Source organism: Andrena cerasifolii, chromosome 3, assembly GCF_050908995.1.
Source record: "Andrena cerasifolii isolate SP2316 chromosome 3, iyAndCera1_principal, whole genome shotgun sequence".
In the NCBI taxonomy this organism is placed as follows: Eukaryota; Metazoa; Arthropoda; class Insecta; order Hymenoptera; family Andrenidae; genus Andrena; species Andrena cerasifolii.
In genome coordinates, this window is record NC_135120.1 from 19,586,492 (window position 1) to 19,605,782 (window position 19,291).

The 19,291-nt window shown below is 47.5% G+C and overlaps 1 protein-coding gene across 4 annotated transcripts in view; it reads right to left on the reverse strand.

Moving 5' to 3' along the window:
• The window catches only part of Eip78c (Ecdysone-induced protein 78C), a 284,379-nt gene that overhangs the window by 7,563 nt on the left and 257,525 nt on the right, over positions 1-19,291 (reverse strand). For all 4 annotated transcript variants that reach the window (XR_013084774.1, XM_076807794.1, XM_076807795.1 and 1 more), the window contains 3 exons: positions 13,004-13,128; positions 2,089-2,230; positions 597-976 (listed from right to left, as the gene is read on the reverse strand). Coding sequence is in view for 3 of the 4 variants with exons in the window: in XM_076807794.1 (XP_076663909.1) it covers positions 597-976; positions 2,089-2,230; positions 13,004-13,128 (647 nt within the window). In the remaining variant the exon portion in view is untranslated. The remainder of the gene's footprint in view (positions 1-596; positions 977-2,088; positions 2,231-13,003; positions 13,129-19,291) is intronic.

A 19,291-nucleotide genomic window follows, 5' to 3' on the forward strand; every position in this document is an offset into this window, starting at 1 on the left:
TTGCGGGAAAGGAACAGCCGGTCGCTGCCAATTTCAGCAGATATTCACGGAACTCTAAAGTTAACTTAATCCTGGAAGTTGATAAACCGCGATGGTCTATAACGAAGGGACTTCTTCCGGTTCTGACAAGAAGCAAAACGAACTCTAATTCCATTGAACCACGACATGAGATTACCTAGAACATTATTTCCGAACCTTTCTTGAATTGCGATCCGATTTTATAATATTCGAATAACCTGTAACCCCCCAATGTAAGGTAAGATGAGATAAATTTAATAAGGTAAGGAAATCACATTAAAAACTGGAATTTTAATATATAATTCCAACTTAATAATATTTAAAAAAAGGAAAGACCAAAATACCGCGGCGACCCTTTCAGAAAACACTCTGCTACCCACCGGTTGGGAATCACAGACCTAGAACCTAATTAATAACGCGATCACTATTCGACAAAGTAACGATTATAGAATTTCAATTTTGCAAGTTGCACAGGGCTCAGGTGTAATGCAATTTAGCTTCAATTTTCTTTCGTAAATAGCTTCGTCAAGTGTGTTGCCATATTCTTCATCGATCTACGTTACGTTACTAAAGCTCACCGGTATTATCATCGGTTTCCGAACGATCCCCCTCGTTGACTCCTCGGTGAAGCCGCAGTAAGCGTGATGCGCCTGTGACACTTGAAGTATCACGTCGTACACGGCCAACTGTTTCACGTCCGCGTCCGACTGATCCGCCTCAACCACAGCGGCTGGTGGCACGCAGGCTATGGGGTTCTGGCCCTGGTTATTGTTGTTATTATTCTGGCTGGTGTTGTTGTTGTTGTTGTTATTGTTGTTATTATTGTTGTTGTTCCCAGTGCCAGGGGACGTGAGCTGTTGGACGCCCGTGGTCGTCGTCGTTGTAGTCGTGGTGGTGGGAACCGCGTCTTCGGGGCCGCGTTCCCTTGAACGTTTCGGCACCCTGCCGTACCTCACCGCTGGAACAAGCGAATTGTGCGTTTAAATACGCAAATAAGCACCGAACTATCCGACAGCAACGATGGTTGGCAGGCCTTCGCGTTGTTAAATGGCACGGGACAGGTTTCGGGACAATAATCAGACGCGAAAGAAAATGAGTGCGTTAAGGATGAACTTCAGTAACATTCAAAATCAGCGAAAATCTTTGACAAATGGAGGAATGAATTTTTCTGCAATAGTAAAACCCCTGGCAAATTTTTAGAAAAATTGATTCGGTAGTCTTTAAAATATTTAACTTTTAATTCAACGCGTATTCTTATGGGAAAACGCAATATTGAGAAATATAACTACAAAACTAAGAGTGAAATATTAGGCCAAAGTTTTTGAAATTTTGCGTATAGAAATATCAAGCACCGAACTATATTGTCGCAAGAATTCCGGACAATTGATTAATATCTTGGAAATTGATTAACTTCTGGCTAAGATTGTCACTGAAATTCATCCTTAAGCAATCACAATTGTTTAGGCAGGAAACCATTCGAGTATTAGATTCTGTTTTCTATGAAATTGAGGAGTACGATTAGGTAGCCGTTGATAGTGCTCAGGAGTATTATGCCGGGGTAATAGAGGGCGCTGCTTTCAGGCAGCGTTACTCCCGACCACGTACAATACGTCCCTTTCGAAGCGGATCACAGGGATACGGAAGTTTATTACGATTTCGAGCCGACAATGCTAGCGCGGGGCTCTGGGAGTTGCCAATTATACATGGCCGCATATTGCACGCTGAAACTTTGACGTTTAATTATGCGCGGCAACTTTACTCTCGTTTACTTTGCCCTTTACTTTGCCCCAACTACCAGCGATACTTCCCTCGGCCGAACTGAATTGAAAGCGCCTCTAATAACCTAACTACTGTGTCAAGTCTGCCCCTTCTTTACTCTAAACGGAGCTCTGAAAACTTTCCTACAAATGAAACGTTAATTCAAGAACAACCGGCAGCTAACCTCAGCTCCAAGAATTTACCAATTCTAATCTCGCGACTCGCAGGCTACAAGTGACTGATTCATAAACCTACAGCTGCGCGAGCCCTGCTCTGGGCAAATTCTAGCGAACAAAGTGAATCGTTACTCACAGTCCCTGGACATACCGACGGCTAGGCACTTCTTAAATCTGCAGTACTGGCAGCGGTTGCGATTTAGTCTGATGACGAGACACTTGCCGTCCCTCAGGCACCTGTACTCTATCTGCTTCTGAATGCTCCTCCTGAAGAAGCCCTGGAAAAAGAAAGGAAGAACGGGGGTTGTAGCAGCAGCCACGCGCTTCGCCGAAGGGTGGACACCTCTTCCTTACGATCTACTCGCTGCAATGCTCCCCGCTGCCGTTTGCTTGTTTACCGCGGTCGCTTTCGCTTTCCAGGCAATCGAGTAACAGGTGTCTAACACGGTAATTTCGACGCCCCGCCGCGGACAACGGTAACCATTAACGCAGCACCGGTAGCGGAGCTTTTAAGGGTGCTCGAAAAAAAGAAATCGCTGACGGAAACGCTAACGCTCCGAGGCACGTTCGGAGCACCAAAAGCCACGACGAGTTGCGCCGGGGAGGGGCTGCTTCGAAAACCCCTCGATACGCCGAGCTCCTCTACTTCCTCTTCTTCTTCATCTTCTAAGGGAAACAGAAATCCCCTTTCATTGTGTGATACGAGGCGGCGGGAGGAGCGATTCGACCTCTGGAGCTCACTTTCGACAGGCGCGATCTGAATCGTGACTCAGGGACACATTTAGATCCTACAACGCCGAGCGACAGGCTCGGCTAAATTCTTAAACCTCAATTCCTCCAATTGCACTTCGCTGGAATCGGTCGCTCAGATTTTTTCCTAAGCGTAACACGCGAAACGCTTCGTCCCCGGAGCGTCTAAGAAGAATATCCAACTTAGACCGCGAAAGGCTCGAAGATAAGGCGACCGATATCTCTGAATAGAACGAAGGAATCTCGCCCTAGACGATCCCACTTGATTTTCATTATCCCATCGCCGCGGCTCCGTTTCGCAAACGATGCACGAATCGCGTTTCCGTTCTCCCTTGTTCAGAGAGATGGGACTTGCTCGGAAAACCTGGCGAGGAAGAGGAGACAGAGAGATAGAGAGAGAGAGAGAGAGAAACGATATCCTGAGCGTGGTTATCAGGCGTCGATATTCTTCCTCAGAGCGCAAGATGGGGAATAAAATTGAATTATGCATAAGCTCGTTGACCCAGAGACATAGAACACCCTCGAAAGAAACAGACTCGCCGCGCATTGAAATAATTCAGCGTCCCTCGTTGCTGATTCGAAAATTCCCTAGGACGATCGATAGTCGGCGGCGTTCTCTCCCTGGCGGGATGAAAAACGTAGCAGTTTTTCATTGAAATTCCTGGCGGGTCGCAGGATCCGGCGAATCATCATTCGAACCGGCCAAAAGATTCCACTCACAATCAGTCTTTGCGAAAGTCCCCAACACATCGATCCAGTTGTATAATTCGTCGAGTTCCTCGAACACTCGGCGTTTAAAAAGAAAGTACCTGCGCGACAGTGTCCGAAGGTGGGATCCTGTCGGCAGGAAACGTTCGAGATAGTTCAGATCCATCGCGGTCGGACGTTAATCGACTGAGAAATGCTTTCGTTTCAAGGGACGGCCTGGCGTGTTGCAGCCGCGCCGCAGCCTCGGCTCGAAATTAATTACGCGAGATTCGCTTCCTACCAGCTGGAGATAAGCCTGCCCCGATCTCTCGGCCGCTACCTGACGCCAGGATATCGGCCGCCATGTGACTCGCAGTCCTGCGCCATGTGCACGAACAGGCGGCTACTTAGGAAGTCGGGCGGCTCAGATCGATCGCCAATTTTTCTCATTTCCTCGGCACGCAGACGCTGAGCGCTTGATAACGCTCCTGGTGCACGGGGCTTTCGGGATATTCCGCGGGTCTGTTGATGCTTAACGGGCGGTACAAGCACTTACTCGCAGAGGTACGCGCCTCGGTATCCAGGATACCCAGCAAGTGCTGAAGCAGCCACTGGTCTACTCTTATCGCCAAGCTTTCTGCGGCCATACGAGGCTCGAAGCTGATTCAAGGAAACGAGACTCAGATTTCAGGGGAATGGCGCTCGAGAGAGGCGAATAAAGAGCGACGCAAAGTATAGAGTTGCTTCTATCCTGTTCTCTAATTAACTTCTTTCCAATGTATTCAATAGGGAATTTTTCTAGCTGGAAATCTCGCGTTTATCCAACTTGGACTTTAACAACGTGTTCTCTGTTTTTTATATCCTCGTGATCCTCGAGTACTGCCAGGTTATTTGCCGGGAAATTTTGCAGACGCATAGAAGATAGGTGTAATCGGTTTAAGAAAGCGAAGCGACGCGTATGAAGTGCACTCTGGTCTCTTCCGCACGGTGATTCCAATGGTTTATTTAGGGAGCGTTTACATGGAAATCGCGATAAACGGATCGGCTCACATAAATCAGCCGGGATACCGGGCCTCCAGAAACGCTGAGGTAATGGCTATACAGGACTATCTTGGCGCTTTCGAAAGCTCGTTTTTTCCCTATCGCTTCTCCCCGCAAACGACATTTTTACGAGCCCTAAATCCAGGCTGAGACGGGCAGAATTAATCGCCGATCGAACAGAGCATTCGGTATCCTTGGAACCTGGATCGATGCCGGCATCAAGCGACATTTTCCAATTTCCATTGACCGGCGCCTTCGCATACCTACGCAATCACCTTTTAAATATGCATCGAGGAACTTGGATGCGTCAAGTAGTATTCCGCAAAGTCATAATTAATAATCCTTCGAGCTCCTTCGTTCCCTTCATTATTCACAATAGCAACGTTCATCAGGTTCCTCGAGTTCCCCTCATTCCTTCAACTTCTCCTCTACCCCGAGTGTTTCAGATTCTTCAGCTCCTCCACATTTTTTTTCGCATTCCTCTATCCCTTCGAACCCTACAAGTTCTCCAGGCCCTTCAACCCTACCAAACACTTCATAAATTCCACTTTTAAGATCCTCGAGCCACTTAAGTCTCTACCAGGGCTTTTACAACTTTTCAGGCCACCGAAACATGGGAATTCCTTGCGTGTCCCGAAGGTTAGAAGCTGTCGGCAAGGTCTAGCCGCCTCTGGCTCGCAATATCCAGAAGATCCCATCCGCTGTGCGCCCGAGTTGCTTGGAAATCTTCTAGAAATCTGGACGGCGAGCGAAGGGCCCCGTGGCTGACGGTTGCGCCTAGCCCCGAGTTAATTGTAACTGGCGAGTACGCGGAGCGTAATACACCGAGGGGCACGCGTGCACGTTACCTCGGAATTAACCGAGGGTCGGCCAGGGGGTTGAGTTCCGGCGTTAGCCGGGTCTGACCTCGTTGCCGCGGCCAACAGGACGGCTCGTTTAATAAGCGACGTATTATGATTAATGCGCTCCCCGCGTGGAAACGACCCAGAACTTCCCCTCGGCACCGCGAGGGTCTCGACACCCTTTCCCGCGGAACACAAAAGAGGCCGCCGCGCGGTGCATTCGGATTAACAAAAAAAAAAAAAAAAAACGAACGGCTATGTGTGTCAACACGTCGCGAATCGACCCGCCACCTTCCTCGCTGTGACTCTCATAAAAAATTCACCGTATCCAGTGTCAATTTCACTTGGCAATAGCAGCGACATTTCCGCCGACCAGCGGGTGGCTACGTCTCGCAGCGGACGACAGTTAAGTCCGAATAAACCGGGGCGAGGTAATTTGTCTCGGGGAAATGAAATCGATAAGCTGTTGCAGAGATTCAAACGGGAGTGACGTTCCACCCTCCGCCGTTGCGTCGACGGTGCCCGGGGAGGCGAGGAAAACGAGGACGGCGTACGAGACGCAATTACAGCCAGAAAAGAAAGCGACGGTGGAGAGGAGCGGAGATAACAGAAACAATAAGTGACAGCCGGTGAAGAGCGCTCCCGGGGCGGGTGCATCGGGATATAATGAAGCAACGAAATAGTGGAAGGGTACACGGTGCTCCACTCGTCCGCTGCTCGTTGCGAGCGCAGAGCCGTATCGGTTTATTGGTCTATTAACGGCTGGTATTAATTAATGAAAGCCATACGAGCGGCTGTGCCGCAGCGACGACGATGCATATCCGCCGATATCGCGAAACGGAGGGGGACTGGAGGGTGGAAGGCGACCAGTTGTACCCTAACGCAGTCAATAATACCAGCATTCGATACCGCGGCCCGACCTCGGCTCGTTGCTAAAATCGATACGTGACGTTGTATCAGCTTGCACCTCCGACGGCTACGGCGACGCCGCTTGGCAAGTAATAAACACTTCCGTTCGAGGGTGAGCCGCGAAGGGAAACGCGCCTTCTCGGCATCCAGCTTCCACGGAACGAGGGGAGAGGGGACGACGCCGGGAGGTGTAACTTATACGCGACGAGCATCGCGGCAAACTTTTACCGGAAGATTTTGTCGGTCCGGGTACGAATAACGAAGGATCTTCGCGGCTTCGAGAGGGTGGAGGGTTGCTCTCCCGGAGCTGTATTTTAGTTGAAAATTCGTTAGCTAGGGTGTGTAGGTGTTTAACGTGGTCGTTCGTTTCGGAGTGCTCGGGTGGTGGTAATTATTGTAATAGCGAGGGTGGAAATGTTCGGCCGAGTACGCGAGCGAGAGCGCGAGCAATTTCTCTGCGATTAACTAACGTATCGCTGCTTTTCGGCGCATTTCAACTGCACAAGCAAATGAATCGAGCTTTCCAGCGCATTAGGAAACAATAATACCCCCCCGGCGAGTTCGTTCGTTTCCGAGCGAGCGCATTAACGCTATGCGCGAGTTTTATTGTAGGTTGATTCGTTGAATAATGGCCTGCAATTTGCCCAGCTGGGATATTCGTGGCCTGTGATGGGAACGCGCGAATGTAAAGCGCACAAATGGCGGAGTTACTTTGCAGAGGAGCGTTGCAAAGTGTAGAAGGAAGACTGAAACCTCCTGATAAATAGACACCGCGTTTGACGTGGAATTTCTATGGTTCCGCCGCGATGGAATTTCTGTAATTCTGTATTCTACACTCGCCGCAATTCCGCCTGACCGGATATTCAATAATCACGCAACGAGGCGATCGTTGCGCAGATTTTTCAGGCATGATATAATTCCGTTCCGTTCACGTTCATCTGCTCTTCTCGCTCGAAACATTCTGCCGAAATTTCGCCGGTGGCTGGCATCGCGGACGTAGGAGTTACTCGATGCGCGTAGATTATCAAAATTGAACGTATTTAATGCTCGGCCGGGCGCTCGATGCCAGACGTGTTCATTACGAATTACCGAAGCGTATCAATTAATCCGCCGTAGAATCCCGATACGCGAGGCAGCGCAGTAGAACGACGGGCAATAAATCAGGCTTAAAGAGGGGAGCCGACGTCTCCGGACAGTGGAAAGGCTTACGTTTAATCGGACGAGTCGCGACAACGGTTTTCCCTCTGGAAACGCGCTCCGTCGTCGCAGCGCAGCCAATCCGTGAAACGGAATCTTCGCGGCGCTTGCAAATGCGCAGCCCTACCGACGAACGATTAATTAATTGATTTACCCGGAACCGTGGCGAGCGTTACCGGGGAAAATAGCTGCGTAACACAATCCTCGCTGGCAATGTAATTCTCAGATCGACTCCTATCGCTGATTACATTTCACGGATGGGCAAGAAGTAGTCGCACTTCGCTGTGTCTCGCTCGAGGAACGGTCGGCTAGTTTAATTGCAGTAAACGGCGGTTTATTATTTATTAATCGCGCACCTGGCGCCGCGCGAAACGCCTCCCTGCGAGTAGGGGAGACCGGGGCTAAAAGTTCCGATTTCGATAAAACGTAAAAAATGACGAAAATAATCAACAGACGCGGTCGCGTCTGCAAGCTAATTCCTCCTTCCCCTCTAGCCATAGGCACACTGAGCGACCATGTCTCTGTACGCGAAAGATAGCGAAATTGACAGGTCGTCGGAGCTATTTTAGTCTTATTATCTTTCCGCTCTTTCATTCATACGTTCGCATCTTAAAGCACAGCATAAACAATTTAAGGTGAATGTCCCAGTTTCTGCTCATTTCGTACTTTTTCTTATTATTATACGCGTTACGTTTGTACTATAGTTGCAACAAAATAATTCTGAACTTTTTAAACATTTACGCATTATATATACTTTTTACAAATTACTTTACATTTCGAGCATATTTAATTACAAATTACTAATAGTTAAACATCTTGAAATATCTTTCTTAAATAGTTTTCCAATTGGTTGATTTATTATTAAAGAATCAATCAATTACTCTGCAAATTTTCATCGCAAACAAATTTTTTACACCTTCTTTGTGACGAGTTACCTCTGAAATCAGCAGAAATTGGGACATTCACCTTATACGTTTGCAGTGGGGCAAGTTGTTACGGTAACAACGTGCTCCGAATCACGGTAACAACTAGCCCCTGCCGACACATGTAGCAATTTGAGAGACTATTCTCCTTATACATATATTCAAACGATAGACACTGTTACACCATGCTCTTAAATGTCATTTGATCCGTAAGAACGAATCAATGAATAATATCGAAGTTAAATAATCGAAATAGACCAAAAAATAATAACAGAATTTTTTTTACTTATCTGGTACGCGACTAATAGGTCCTTGCTTACAACCACACGATTCGCTGTCGCGGACGCTATTAAAGTGGGCGACAGAGTGGCGTCATCAACTCACACGGGAAAAATAATTTAAAGTACAACGCTCTTCCTATTTTGAAGACAGACCCGTCGGAACAATTTACCCCTGGAACTTTTAGCCCCGGTCTCCCCTACTGCATTAAACGCGAGCGTTTACAGCGATTAACGGGTCGCGTGTAATCCGCGATACAGCGGTGCAAGAATTTTTATGGATCGCAGCGGCGACGAACGGGCCGCAGTAGTAACGACCCTCGCGTAGTCAGACGCGTCCGATTCTCTCGTTTCTCTTTTTTCATTCCCTGCCGCGGCACGAGACGGCGATGAACTCCGTTGGCATTGTTCCTTAACGAACCAATTAAGGAAAGCGCCCGTTATCATTTATGTAAATTGTTAGAAAGGAAGGAGTTAAATCACACCCAATGCGTGACGGATGGAAGGGCGGTTCTTGTAATTCGCGGAACCGAATGAAACGTTTGCTCGCGATGTTTTCGCGCCCCTGCAGCGCTGGACACTCGTTTCGTTTTTTTCAATTTGCTCGTCGAGCACGTTTAATGGCACACGTGTGCGTGAATTTCGTTTAAAATTTCGCGACTGCTCGTGCACCCTCTCCTCCGTCGGTTCAACGGTCCCACCCTGCACAGTGATTCCAATTGCAGCACGGAAACAAATGTGGATCGATAATACGAGGCAGGGGTCCGCGGGTTCTGCGGCTTCTTTCGAAGATCCCTAGAAGCGACCGAGTAAGATCGATGTGTCAGCGAAGTTTCCAGAGACGCCCCGAAAATATGATGCTCCTGAGAAACTTTCCAGACTCGACCAGCTTGCAAGTTAGTTACCTCCATCCTTCCTTTTCTACTGCTTCCTCTAATAATTCCCCGCGTACCCTCGCCCAAACGCAGCACGCGCTGGCACATCTTTTCGCCCTCTCCGCGAAGCACCCTTCGGGTATCCGTCGACGCGAGAGCCAAGCGCGAAGCAACGGCTCCGCATTTATTTCCCCAGCCGGGAAATTAATTCTGCTATATTAGAAACGAACGAGCTTGCGTGCCCCGCGCGTGTGCACGAGCCACGTCTACGCGGGGAACGCGCGAGGATGTGTGGGTAGGAACGCGAGAACGTACCAATTCACCGTTAACTGTGGCCTTAGGGCTTCCGTGTTTCAATCTGAGCGGCCGGAGCGGCGGCGGATGTGCATCTCGCTGCGAAGATTAAGGCACGTACACATCGCGAGCCTCGGCCCCGCGAGTGCAGTTCTTCACGGGGAGAGACGCGCGCCCCGCCGGGAAATACGAGACGAACGATTCCGCCGAATCGCCTCGTTCTTTTTCGATCCTCCTCCTGGACCTCTCCAGGCACACACACCCCCGACTCCCAGAGAATCCGACAAACGACCGGTGGAACTTCAGTTTCAGACGGATCCTCCGAGCTCCGGTCGCGATCCTGACTAGTGGCAAGTTTTGGACGGACATTTTGGTAACCAAATTTCATCTCCGAACTGGAAGCTTGAACGAATTATTCGAATATATCGCCCCCTTTTCTTGTCTCTCCGTGGGGCTTCCAGGTGGAAACCAGGTTTTACTTTGCGAGAGATGTGTTGGAAGGTAGATGTGAAGGTGTACCGAAGTCGAGTTGAATTAGGAGGTAGTTGGTTCCGTGTAACAGCAATGCACTGCTGCGATTACGAAGTACTTTTTGTTAATGTAATAAGTAATCGCGTTTCCTTTGGGACATTCCACGCGAAATCGGACACTTTTTGGAGTAACATTTCGAATGCGGCTGAAATTTGAATATGTTGTAGACTTTAGGGATATATAAACATATCTCGAAGGATTTTTGACAATTTTGAAAAATGTCGATTTTACAGCTGTTTGAAGTGCTAACTTTTTTTCAATAAATTATAACTATGGAAGTAGTAAACGGATGGATATGAGGTTCACGGCGATTTGTAGAAAAGACATTGAAGTTTTAAGAAAAAATTATTTCAGTTTCAGAAACAATTTTTTTCAACCATTTTTGTGCAGTTATTTTAAACAAATGCAGTTTTTTAACAACGGGCGCGATTTTAAAAATCTGAAAAAACAGAATATAGTTCTATCCTTCCCCTTCATGGTCTAATTGTCAAAAGTATGGGCATTTTAAAATTGGCCTTGTAAAAATTGTCGGAAGTTGACGCTGCGTCGCCCAGCACCGCGGTACTCGCAGCGGCCAAGCGGCTATACCTGATATTCTTATACAGGATCCTCGAAATTAGTAAGTATTTGAAAAAAACTGAAGGAGGAAAACTCTTACTGATTTTTATATCCAACATAACACGGTATCTCAATTTTTGGTGTTCGCAATATTTTCCTTGAAACGAGGGTGTTAAAAAACTGCATTTGCTTAAAATAATTGCACAAAAATGGTTAAAAAAAATTTGTTTCTAAAACTGAAATAATTTATTCTTAAAACTTCAATGTCTTTTCTACAAATCGCCGTAAACCTCATCTCCATCCGTTTACTACTTCCAAAGTTATAATTTATTGAAAAAAAGTTAGCACTTACCTTCAAACAGCTGTAAAATCGACATTTTTCAAAATTGTCAAAAATCCTTCGAGATATGTCTATATATCCCTAAAGTCTACAATATATTCAAATTTCAGCCACGTTCAAAATGTTACTCCAAAAAGTGTCCGATTCCGCGTGGAATGTCCCCTTTATCAGAGTGTAAATGTTACGCGTACCGTGGCTCTTAAAAATAGCATGGAAGGCCGCTTGCCCGTTGCAGGAAGTACAGCGCCGTACAGTCGATAATTCGCAAACTTGAAATATTATCACCACGCCCCGGCCGAGGTTTAACGATCCGTAGACGTTGATGCGTGCTCATAGACAGTCGCCCGCTTCTTCGACTATATCCACGCCACTCGATGCAACGTCCGCGACGTTAATTACGGTCAAACGTTGGCCAAGCAACATGCCGTGTATGTTAATAACGATACGAGACACTGCTCAGACCCGAGACTCGGGAGAAAGTAACGTTTTACCGAATTTTTATATGCCGTCAGCGATAAGGCTCGTCGAAGCACGGACGTTCCACTTTTCACTGAGCAAATGACAGACAGGATTCGTTATCGAAGAACGCCAAGACGTTATTCATTTAGCAAGCACGTCTTTCGCGCTCGTCTTCTTTGCGAAGAAGAGGCTTCGTCCTAGATTTGTTATCGTTGCAAGAGAAGATCGAGCGGCCTGCTCGGAGTGCCTCGAAATAAGGACCAATTAGCTCGATTTACATGCTGCTACGGAAACTCGATGCTACGCGTCGCGGGTTCGAGGCAGAAGCGAAACGAGACCTCGATGGAACTTGCAGACGCGAAGCTTCCCGGCGTAAAGCGCGTTGCTCGCAGAGATATCGAAATATCCTCCTCCTCGAACGTCCTTGCGCGTGCAGGTTCGGGCGAGGTCGCTTTTTGCCGGATCAAAAGGCTAATAAAGTAGGAACGATCATAGGGCGTCGTATCTCAGCGACCATAAATTTACTCCTTCGCGCCGATTTATTGCACCGAGCTGGCTGGGAAGCCGATCGATCGACGCCTCGTCTGTTCCACCTTTCCGAAAAGGAAGGGGCGAAGGGAAGGGCGACGCCGGAGCAGTAAAAAGGGAAGGGAAAAAGGGGGAGGAGAGAGGCTGGAGGAAGATTCACGAGGGGAGAGGAAGCGTCAGGGGACAGAGAGAAGTAAAAAGGGTTGGAGGAACAGGAATGGAAGAGGTACGAGGGATAGAAGCTGAAGACAGCGGAAGAGTATCGGGGAAATAGAAGTGGTGACTGGAGGAATAGAAGTAATGTTGAAGGAGGAGAACAGAAAAGCAGATGCGACGGTGAAACTATAAAGTGCGATCTAGAGAAACGGAAACGGGGAGGACGAGGAACTGCTAACGATATAGGAGAGCGCTGCCGAAGACAGCAGGACGGAGAGAGCGACCTAACGCAAGCCGAAAGTAGTCGAAGCCAGTAATGCGCGGAGCCGATCGGAAAGAAAAATTGTATTTATAACGCCGGCAACTTTCTCGAAGGAAGCGATGCGTCCAAGGAGGATCGTGTTCAGGGGACAAGAAAAGTTTACGGTATGTAATTGCGTTTCTCGGTATAGAAAGTTCCGTTCAGGTATCTCCCTCGAGTCGAGCGAAGAAGCTGAAGGAAGGCCTCTCCGTTAAACAGCGGCGCGTCTACTCGCGGCTTAATAATTAGCTTTCGACGGGGTTAAAAGATGACGCGAGGAATGTCGAGCGTTAGATCGTTGCGATCTGTGTTAAATATCGTTGCCCGGTGGCTCTCGACTTCTCCGCGGGGATGAATGAAGATTTTGTAATTGCATACTCACTTTGCAACCCTCGCAGCTGGTTACGCCGTAATGATAACCGCTCGCTTTGTCACCGCAAACTCTACAGGCCACGAAACTCTTCGCGGGCGTCGAACTGTTCGAATCGGCGGCCGCGTAGTGTTGTTCTGGAAAACAAAACAGGCAGCTACGTTACGTAACGTCATCGGTGCAAGTAGGTAAACGTTCCGCCAACACTTCTCCGCTCCGTCGCCGAAGCAAGAAGCCCGCGCTGGAACCCAGGCCGTAACGATCCCAAACGAAAGCACATCGCCGTGCCTCGTATCGAATCTATTACCAACTCCGCGACAAATTCAAAGCTTCCGAGTTAATGTTAGCTTAGAATCACTCGCCGATTAAATACATATCAAGCTCCAAGTCTCTATTACCTCCGACTACGGTGTTGGTACACGGCGCTTACTCCGCTTGAAAGTAGTAGGAATCAATAACTGGGTATCCCTGCGTAGAAAAGTACGCGCGCCCGGACAACATTCCGATTAATTCGCTCAAAAATTAAAATCTCCGAACAATGTACATTCAGCTTTACGATAGAAGCTGTGCTTCACGCGATAACAGAATAACCGAGGATTTGAGAAACTCAAAAGCCGTGTTCGTTCTTCCTCCCTCGCGGGGCCAATCATCCTCAACCATCCGGCGCGCAGGGTCCGAATCGCCGAAAACGTGATCAAAAATCCTTACGTTCGTAATTCACTCTTTATCATTATGAAGATGGGCATTTCAGGGATTTCTGGGGTCGCAGAATCTGATTCCGAGGTGAAAATTTTTATTAGATTAAAAATAAGCCCTGTGGGGGGGAGGAAATGTCGATAAAATAATGTTATGTTTTGTTTAACAGTACTGTCTGATTTGATTACGTTATTTGAAGTTAATTAGGGCATCAAGGTTAGAAAAATTAACAGAGATAGCGTTTTTATGAGAGAAAAAGGTATTGAGCGCGTCACTAGGTCAATAATTTGTATAATATCCCACTTGAGATATTGAAAATGTTTTTACTTATCCATGAGATGAAATTGTGCATTCATTCGATGTTATTGAAATATACAAAAAGTTATAAATAACTGAAATATAAGAAATTATGTAATGGTCGTATTTAATCTTTGAAATTTATATTATTTAATAGCCTATAGTATAAGGAATCTGTGTGCAAAAGGAGAAGTTGCACTTTTTTGCGACTTTTGCACATACATTCCTTATACTATAGACTATCAAATAATGTAAGTTTCAAAGATACCCGTCGATTCCAAAAAAAGAAACACGCGATTAAATACGACTATCACATAATTTCTTATATTTCAGTTATTTATAACTTTTTGTATATTTCAATAACATCGAATGAATGCACAATTTCATCTAATGGATAAATAAAAACATTTTCAATATCTCAAGTGTGATTTTATACAAATTATTGACCTAGTTCTCACGCGCTCAATACCTTTTTCTCTCATAAAAACGCTATCTCCGTTAATTTTCCTAAACTTGATGGCGTAATTAACTTCAAATAACGTAATCAAATCAGACAGTACTGTTAAACAAAACATAAAATCATTTTATCGACATTTCCTCCCATCTACAGGACTTAGTTTTAATCTAATAAAAAGTTTGACCTCGTAATCAGATTCCGCGACCCGAAAAACCCCTGGAATGACCATCTTCGTAATGACAAAGCGTGAAACGTGACCGTAAGGATTTTTTATCACGTTTTCGGCGATTCGGACCACTGTGCGGCGTGTTCTCCAAAAGAGACTGGAGCACCGGAGTCCGCGTGAATAGCCAGCTTCATACCGGGACCGCTTCGATCTAAAGCGGATGAGATCACGGTTCATCGAAGCGCGGGGTCTTGCTCCTTAACAACCAAAAAACGTGGACGGCGTGCGTGGCGGTAACGGGGCATCGGTGCGCGATGGAAACGGGTAGACGACGCGGCAGAACAAGCGGCGGAGACGGTGAGCCAGGAAAAAGCGCGGCTGCGTGCTCGCGTCCAAATAGAGGTGGTGGACAAAGGGGTGGTGAACAGCGGGGGAGAACGGAGCAGGATCTAACGAAAAAGCGAAGAGGGAACGCGATGGCGATGTTCCCTCGCCAGAGCGAGGGACACGTTCGGGCGGCTTCTTTCGTACGTCCGCGACCGACCCGTTGCATCCATAATGCAACGGCCGCGGCGCGGCACCGTCGAGGAAGGGAAAAGGCCGCAGAGGCCGCTGCAGCCACGGTGCCGCGCGGTGGTTCGTCTAACGGAAAGCCCGCGTCACCGTTACAGAGCCACGGCCGGGGAGGAAACGGGAGGACGAAGATCGCCGCGCGGCCGGCGAACGGGGGGCAGCGATGAAAAAGGAAGAGGAAAAAGACGAAACGGGGCCGCCCGCAAAGGGAGAGAGAGCCAGAGGGAGCCGTATAGGAGTAGTATACCGTTCGACTCCCGTGAAACCCCTCTGCCCAGAAGCCGTCGTTACGCGTGCAACGGGTCGGAGGAAGATAGAGGCGACGAGGAGAGCCACGCCGACCACGAGCAAGGATAGGCGAGCAGCTGGAAGCGACAGAGACGAGCACCGAGACAGAGGGAGGAGGAGGAGGAGAGCCCGGTTGATTGCAGCGTCTGGAAACGGGGCCTGAATCCACCGGCCATCGATGGGATTTTATGACGCCCGTAACGTGGTCGGGATCGAACGGTACTCCCCCTGCACCCATCGCGATGACAAAGACGTCCAGGAGCTGGCTACCCTGTTACTCCACCTTCGTCGCCGCTCGCCCCTTCTCCGGGAGGGCCCCAGCGCGGCGGAAACGCGGGATAACCACGGGAACGGAAGCCGCTGCGGCTTTTTCTTCAGCCAGTGTGCGCGACTGCGACTTTTCTACCATCGCGATTCCCTTGTCCTCTGGTGCCGGTAAGAAACTCGACGCTGATTTCCATGGACGGAGGCGGGCGAATTATTTCCCTCGGATCCTTGCTTTTTTTTTTTAATTTTTTGCTGCCGGCGAGGGGCTATTCTTCGCAGGCTCTATCTTCGAGCATGATGTTCCTTCGCCTGGTTTAAGGCGCTCTTCCGCCAGGATACACTCTTCGTTCAGTTTTCCAATTCATTAACGTCGCGTGCTACATCTTCGTAGTTGCGCGCTAGTGTTAGCGCCAGATTCAGGCTTAGGTTTAAGCTCGTTTTTTCTTACTTTCTTATTCGCGCCTTTGTCGGTGTTCTGTGCAATAAATGCGTTTAAGGATGATAATGATAATAATGTTCGTGACTTTTTCTTCTCGCTGCATTTGTGGTGAAGCGTGGTAGGTATCAGGGACAATGTTTTGAAAGTTGCATGGGTTGCTCCCGATCGCCTGTGGAATATTTGATGGAAAGGGGGCTGGATAATTAGAGGTGTACCGATAAACGATTCAGCAATGCGTAAGGGGCGCGTTCGCATGCCGATACATCGCGATTTATTGCCCTCCACCCGGGGGGATGGCCTGTAATTTCGAGAGACGAAGGCGGAAGTGGCCGGCGTAATGACGTGCACGACGAGCGTTCCTCGAGGCCAAGGTTTTTCGGTGCCACTTCATGGGAATTCGTCGAGGCTGTACTAACGACGCCTTAAACGATCGTGCGCGAAGAAATTTGCCCGCGTTACAAAACAGTTCCCGCTCCAGCGAGTGCCCGCTTCCGCCTTTAAACAATGAGATCTTTCTGAACGCGTCCACCAAACGGCGATAACTTTTCCCTTAATCGCACGGTTACGAATGTTTCACGGTGCTCTGTGCTCTCTCCAATCTTTTACTCCTTTTGTACACAGTTTAACGTAATTATAGAGTCTCCGGTGCGCGGGAAGGGTAATTCAAATATTCACTGCGCGAAGGGTGAACCGCCAGAATACTTAATAATGTAGATTTTGTATAATCGACTATTAGTGAAAGCGAAGCTATTACTTCGAACCTGTTCTCCGTACTTCTTATTCAGAATCAGGTCTGATCCGAGTAAAGTCAGAACTCAGAAGTGGATTCTAAAGATTTTCTTATGAAAATTTCAGATTTTTCCAGAAATTTATGGGTTATCCGATTCGCCCTAAGTTTCGGGGCGAATCGGATATTTCTAACTTCTTGATTTTCTGTTTGCAAAATAAACACTTTTAACTTTGATTTTATTTTCTACTATTAATCTTAAAGCCAAAGGTGTACTGGTCACGAAAATACAATACAAAATTAGATTTTTAATATTTGACTATTATTTTTTTACCGTCAAACAAAAAGCGATCCGATTCGCCCCGGTCTACCCCACCGATTGTTTATTAGCTACCCCGACGAACACCACAAATCACAGCTCTACCTCAGCAGAAGTCCCAAGATCCCTCTAGGAAACAGTTTGTTAAACCAGACAACTCAACATCCATCCCGTTTCTCCGAGTTACGTAACGATAACCCCCTTTCAAACAACGGCAACCGACGTATCTCTCTTTCTGTGGGGCAGCGATTTCGACAATTTTACAGCTGTCGTCGAATGGAACCTGCAGCGCAGCCCCGCGTCTTCGCTCGCCCGCGCGCTTTCACGCGGCGATGATTGCCCGCTCGGTCCGTATCGCGCGGCCGTAAATCCTTTACAGGCCGCCGTATATTCTATTCTGTAATCATACAGCGCTGAACATTTTCACTTACCGCGGGGGCCGGCGATACTCCCGCGGCGCGGAGCCGCAGTTTCTATTTCTGCTTATAAATTCCGCTCGGCCGTACCGGCGAACTTTCTCCTCGCGGGAGTACTTCGAATTGATGGACACGGTGTACGTGCGGCCGAATGTCGGGGATATTTCATTCGGTTCGAGTGAAAACGTAGCCGGACAAGATAAAGCGAATTCGCGGGACACTTTGAGTATCCCTCCTCCCTGCGCAATATCGCTCCCTTTTCCGCCGGGGGACACCTTTGCGGGAGCGCAAGATTGGTATGTCAGACGTGTTCACTTGGCGGAGATAACGCCGAGATAGAGAGGAAAGCGCGAATGTGGCTGGAACGCCAGTTGCAGGCCACGCAAGTATCTCACGCGTGGGACAAGTTAGTCTGATAGCCGGGACGAAGGTTTTAGTAGTAATTTAACGCGTCGAAAAAGTGATAAAAACTGGGAATGGTCAGACACAGTGAAGTGTCTTCAGACTCCGCTGTTTCTGGAGAAATATCCGAGTTTTCGTGGGGGGATATTTGTGGCTGATTGGGTAACGACTAACCTCATTATCCTTTAACCATCGCTAGGTTTAAGCCTCTAAATAAACACTGTCCTATTTCTCCTGCAATAATCATAGATCATTCAGAGCCTCTAGAAGTAGGGACGCGATAAGACAAATATACATATGTACCCAACACCCGTGAGTGATAAAATATGAATAGTATTATCTGACTGTATCCCACGGTTCAATCAGAAAGTTGCATCTCTTATAAACCGAGGAATACATTATCGACTTATCTTATCCTCACAGATTTCCGAATAGATGATAATTCAGCGTTTGCCAATCTTTTTTGAGTCACCCTTTTATAAATCTAATGAGGCAAAGAATACACAGTAAAAGTAGGTATTTCAGAATATAATTCTAACTTACAAGGGAACATCCCGAACCCGGAAATTCAAAACATTTTGAAACACTGTGAATATGTAGAGAATTTCCTCCCGAATACAATGGATTTTTTTTGCTGCCCAAATTCACTCTAAGAGAGTGTAATTGACCCCTGAAAATCCGGTTATTCTCCGACTCTGTGTTATAACTCAGGAAATATAAAATAAGTTTTTCACCAAATGCTAGATCTAATTAAAAGAAGTAACTTTTGTCTAAAAACTTTTTTCTATCTCTTACAGTTCGCGAGTTATAACACAAAATCGGGAAGTAGCCGAATTTTCAGGGGTTAATTTCACCCCCTTCGAGTGAATTTTGGCAGCAAACAAAAATTGCGTTGTAATCAGGAGGAAATCGCCTAAATATTCACAAAGTTTCAGAATTTTTTGACTTTTTGGGTTCAGGCTCTTCCCTTGTTAGTAATATTAAAAAAAAAAACACTTCTCGGCAAACAGATTGGTGATCACTGTGATAATTCATATAAAAAGCCTGTGAATTGAAGAAGGAAACTCATCCCAATCCGGACATTCTACACGCACGCCAAGAGTCGCGACGGTTTCCCCACGGAAAGCGATCTTCCGCGTCAGGAAGCAGCTGTTGCCGGCAAGAATGCATCAGTTTCCGAGGCTGGTAAACAAGCTATCGAATCGCTTCGACACGATAGTCGCGGGCGAATCGATGCGCCCGAGCCCGGGACG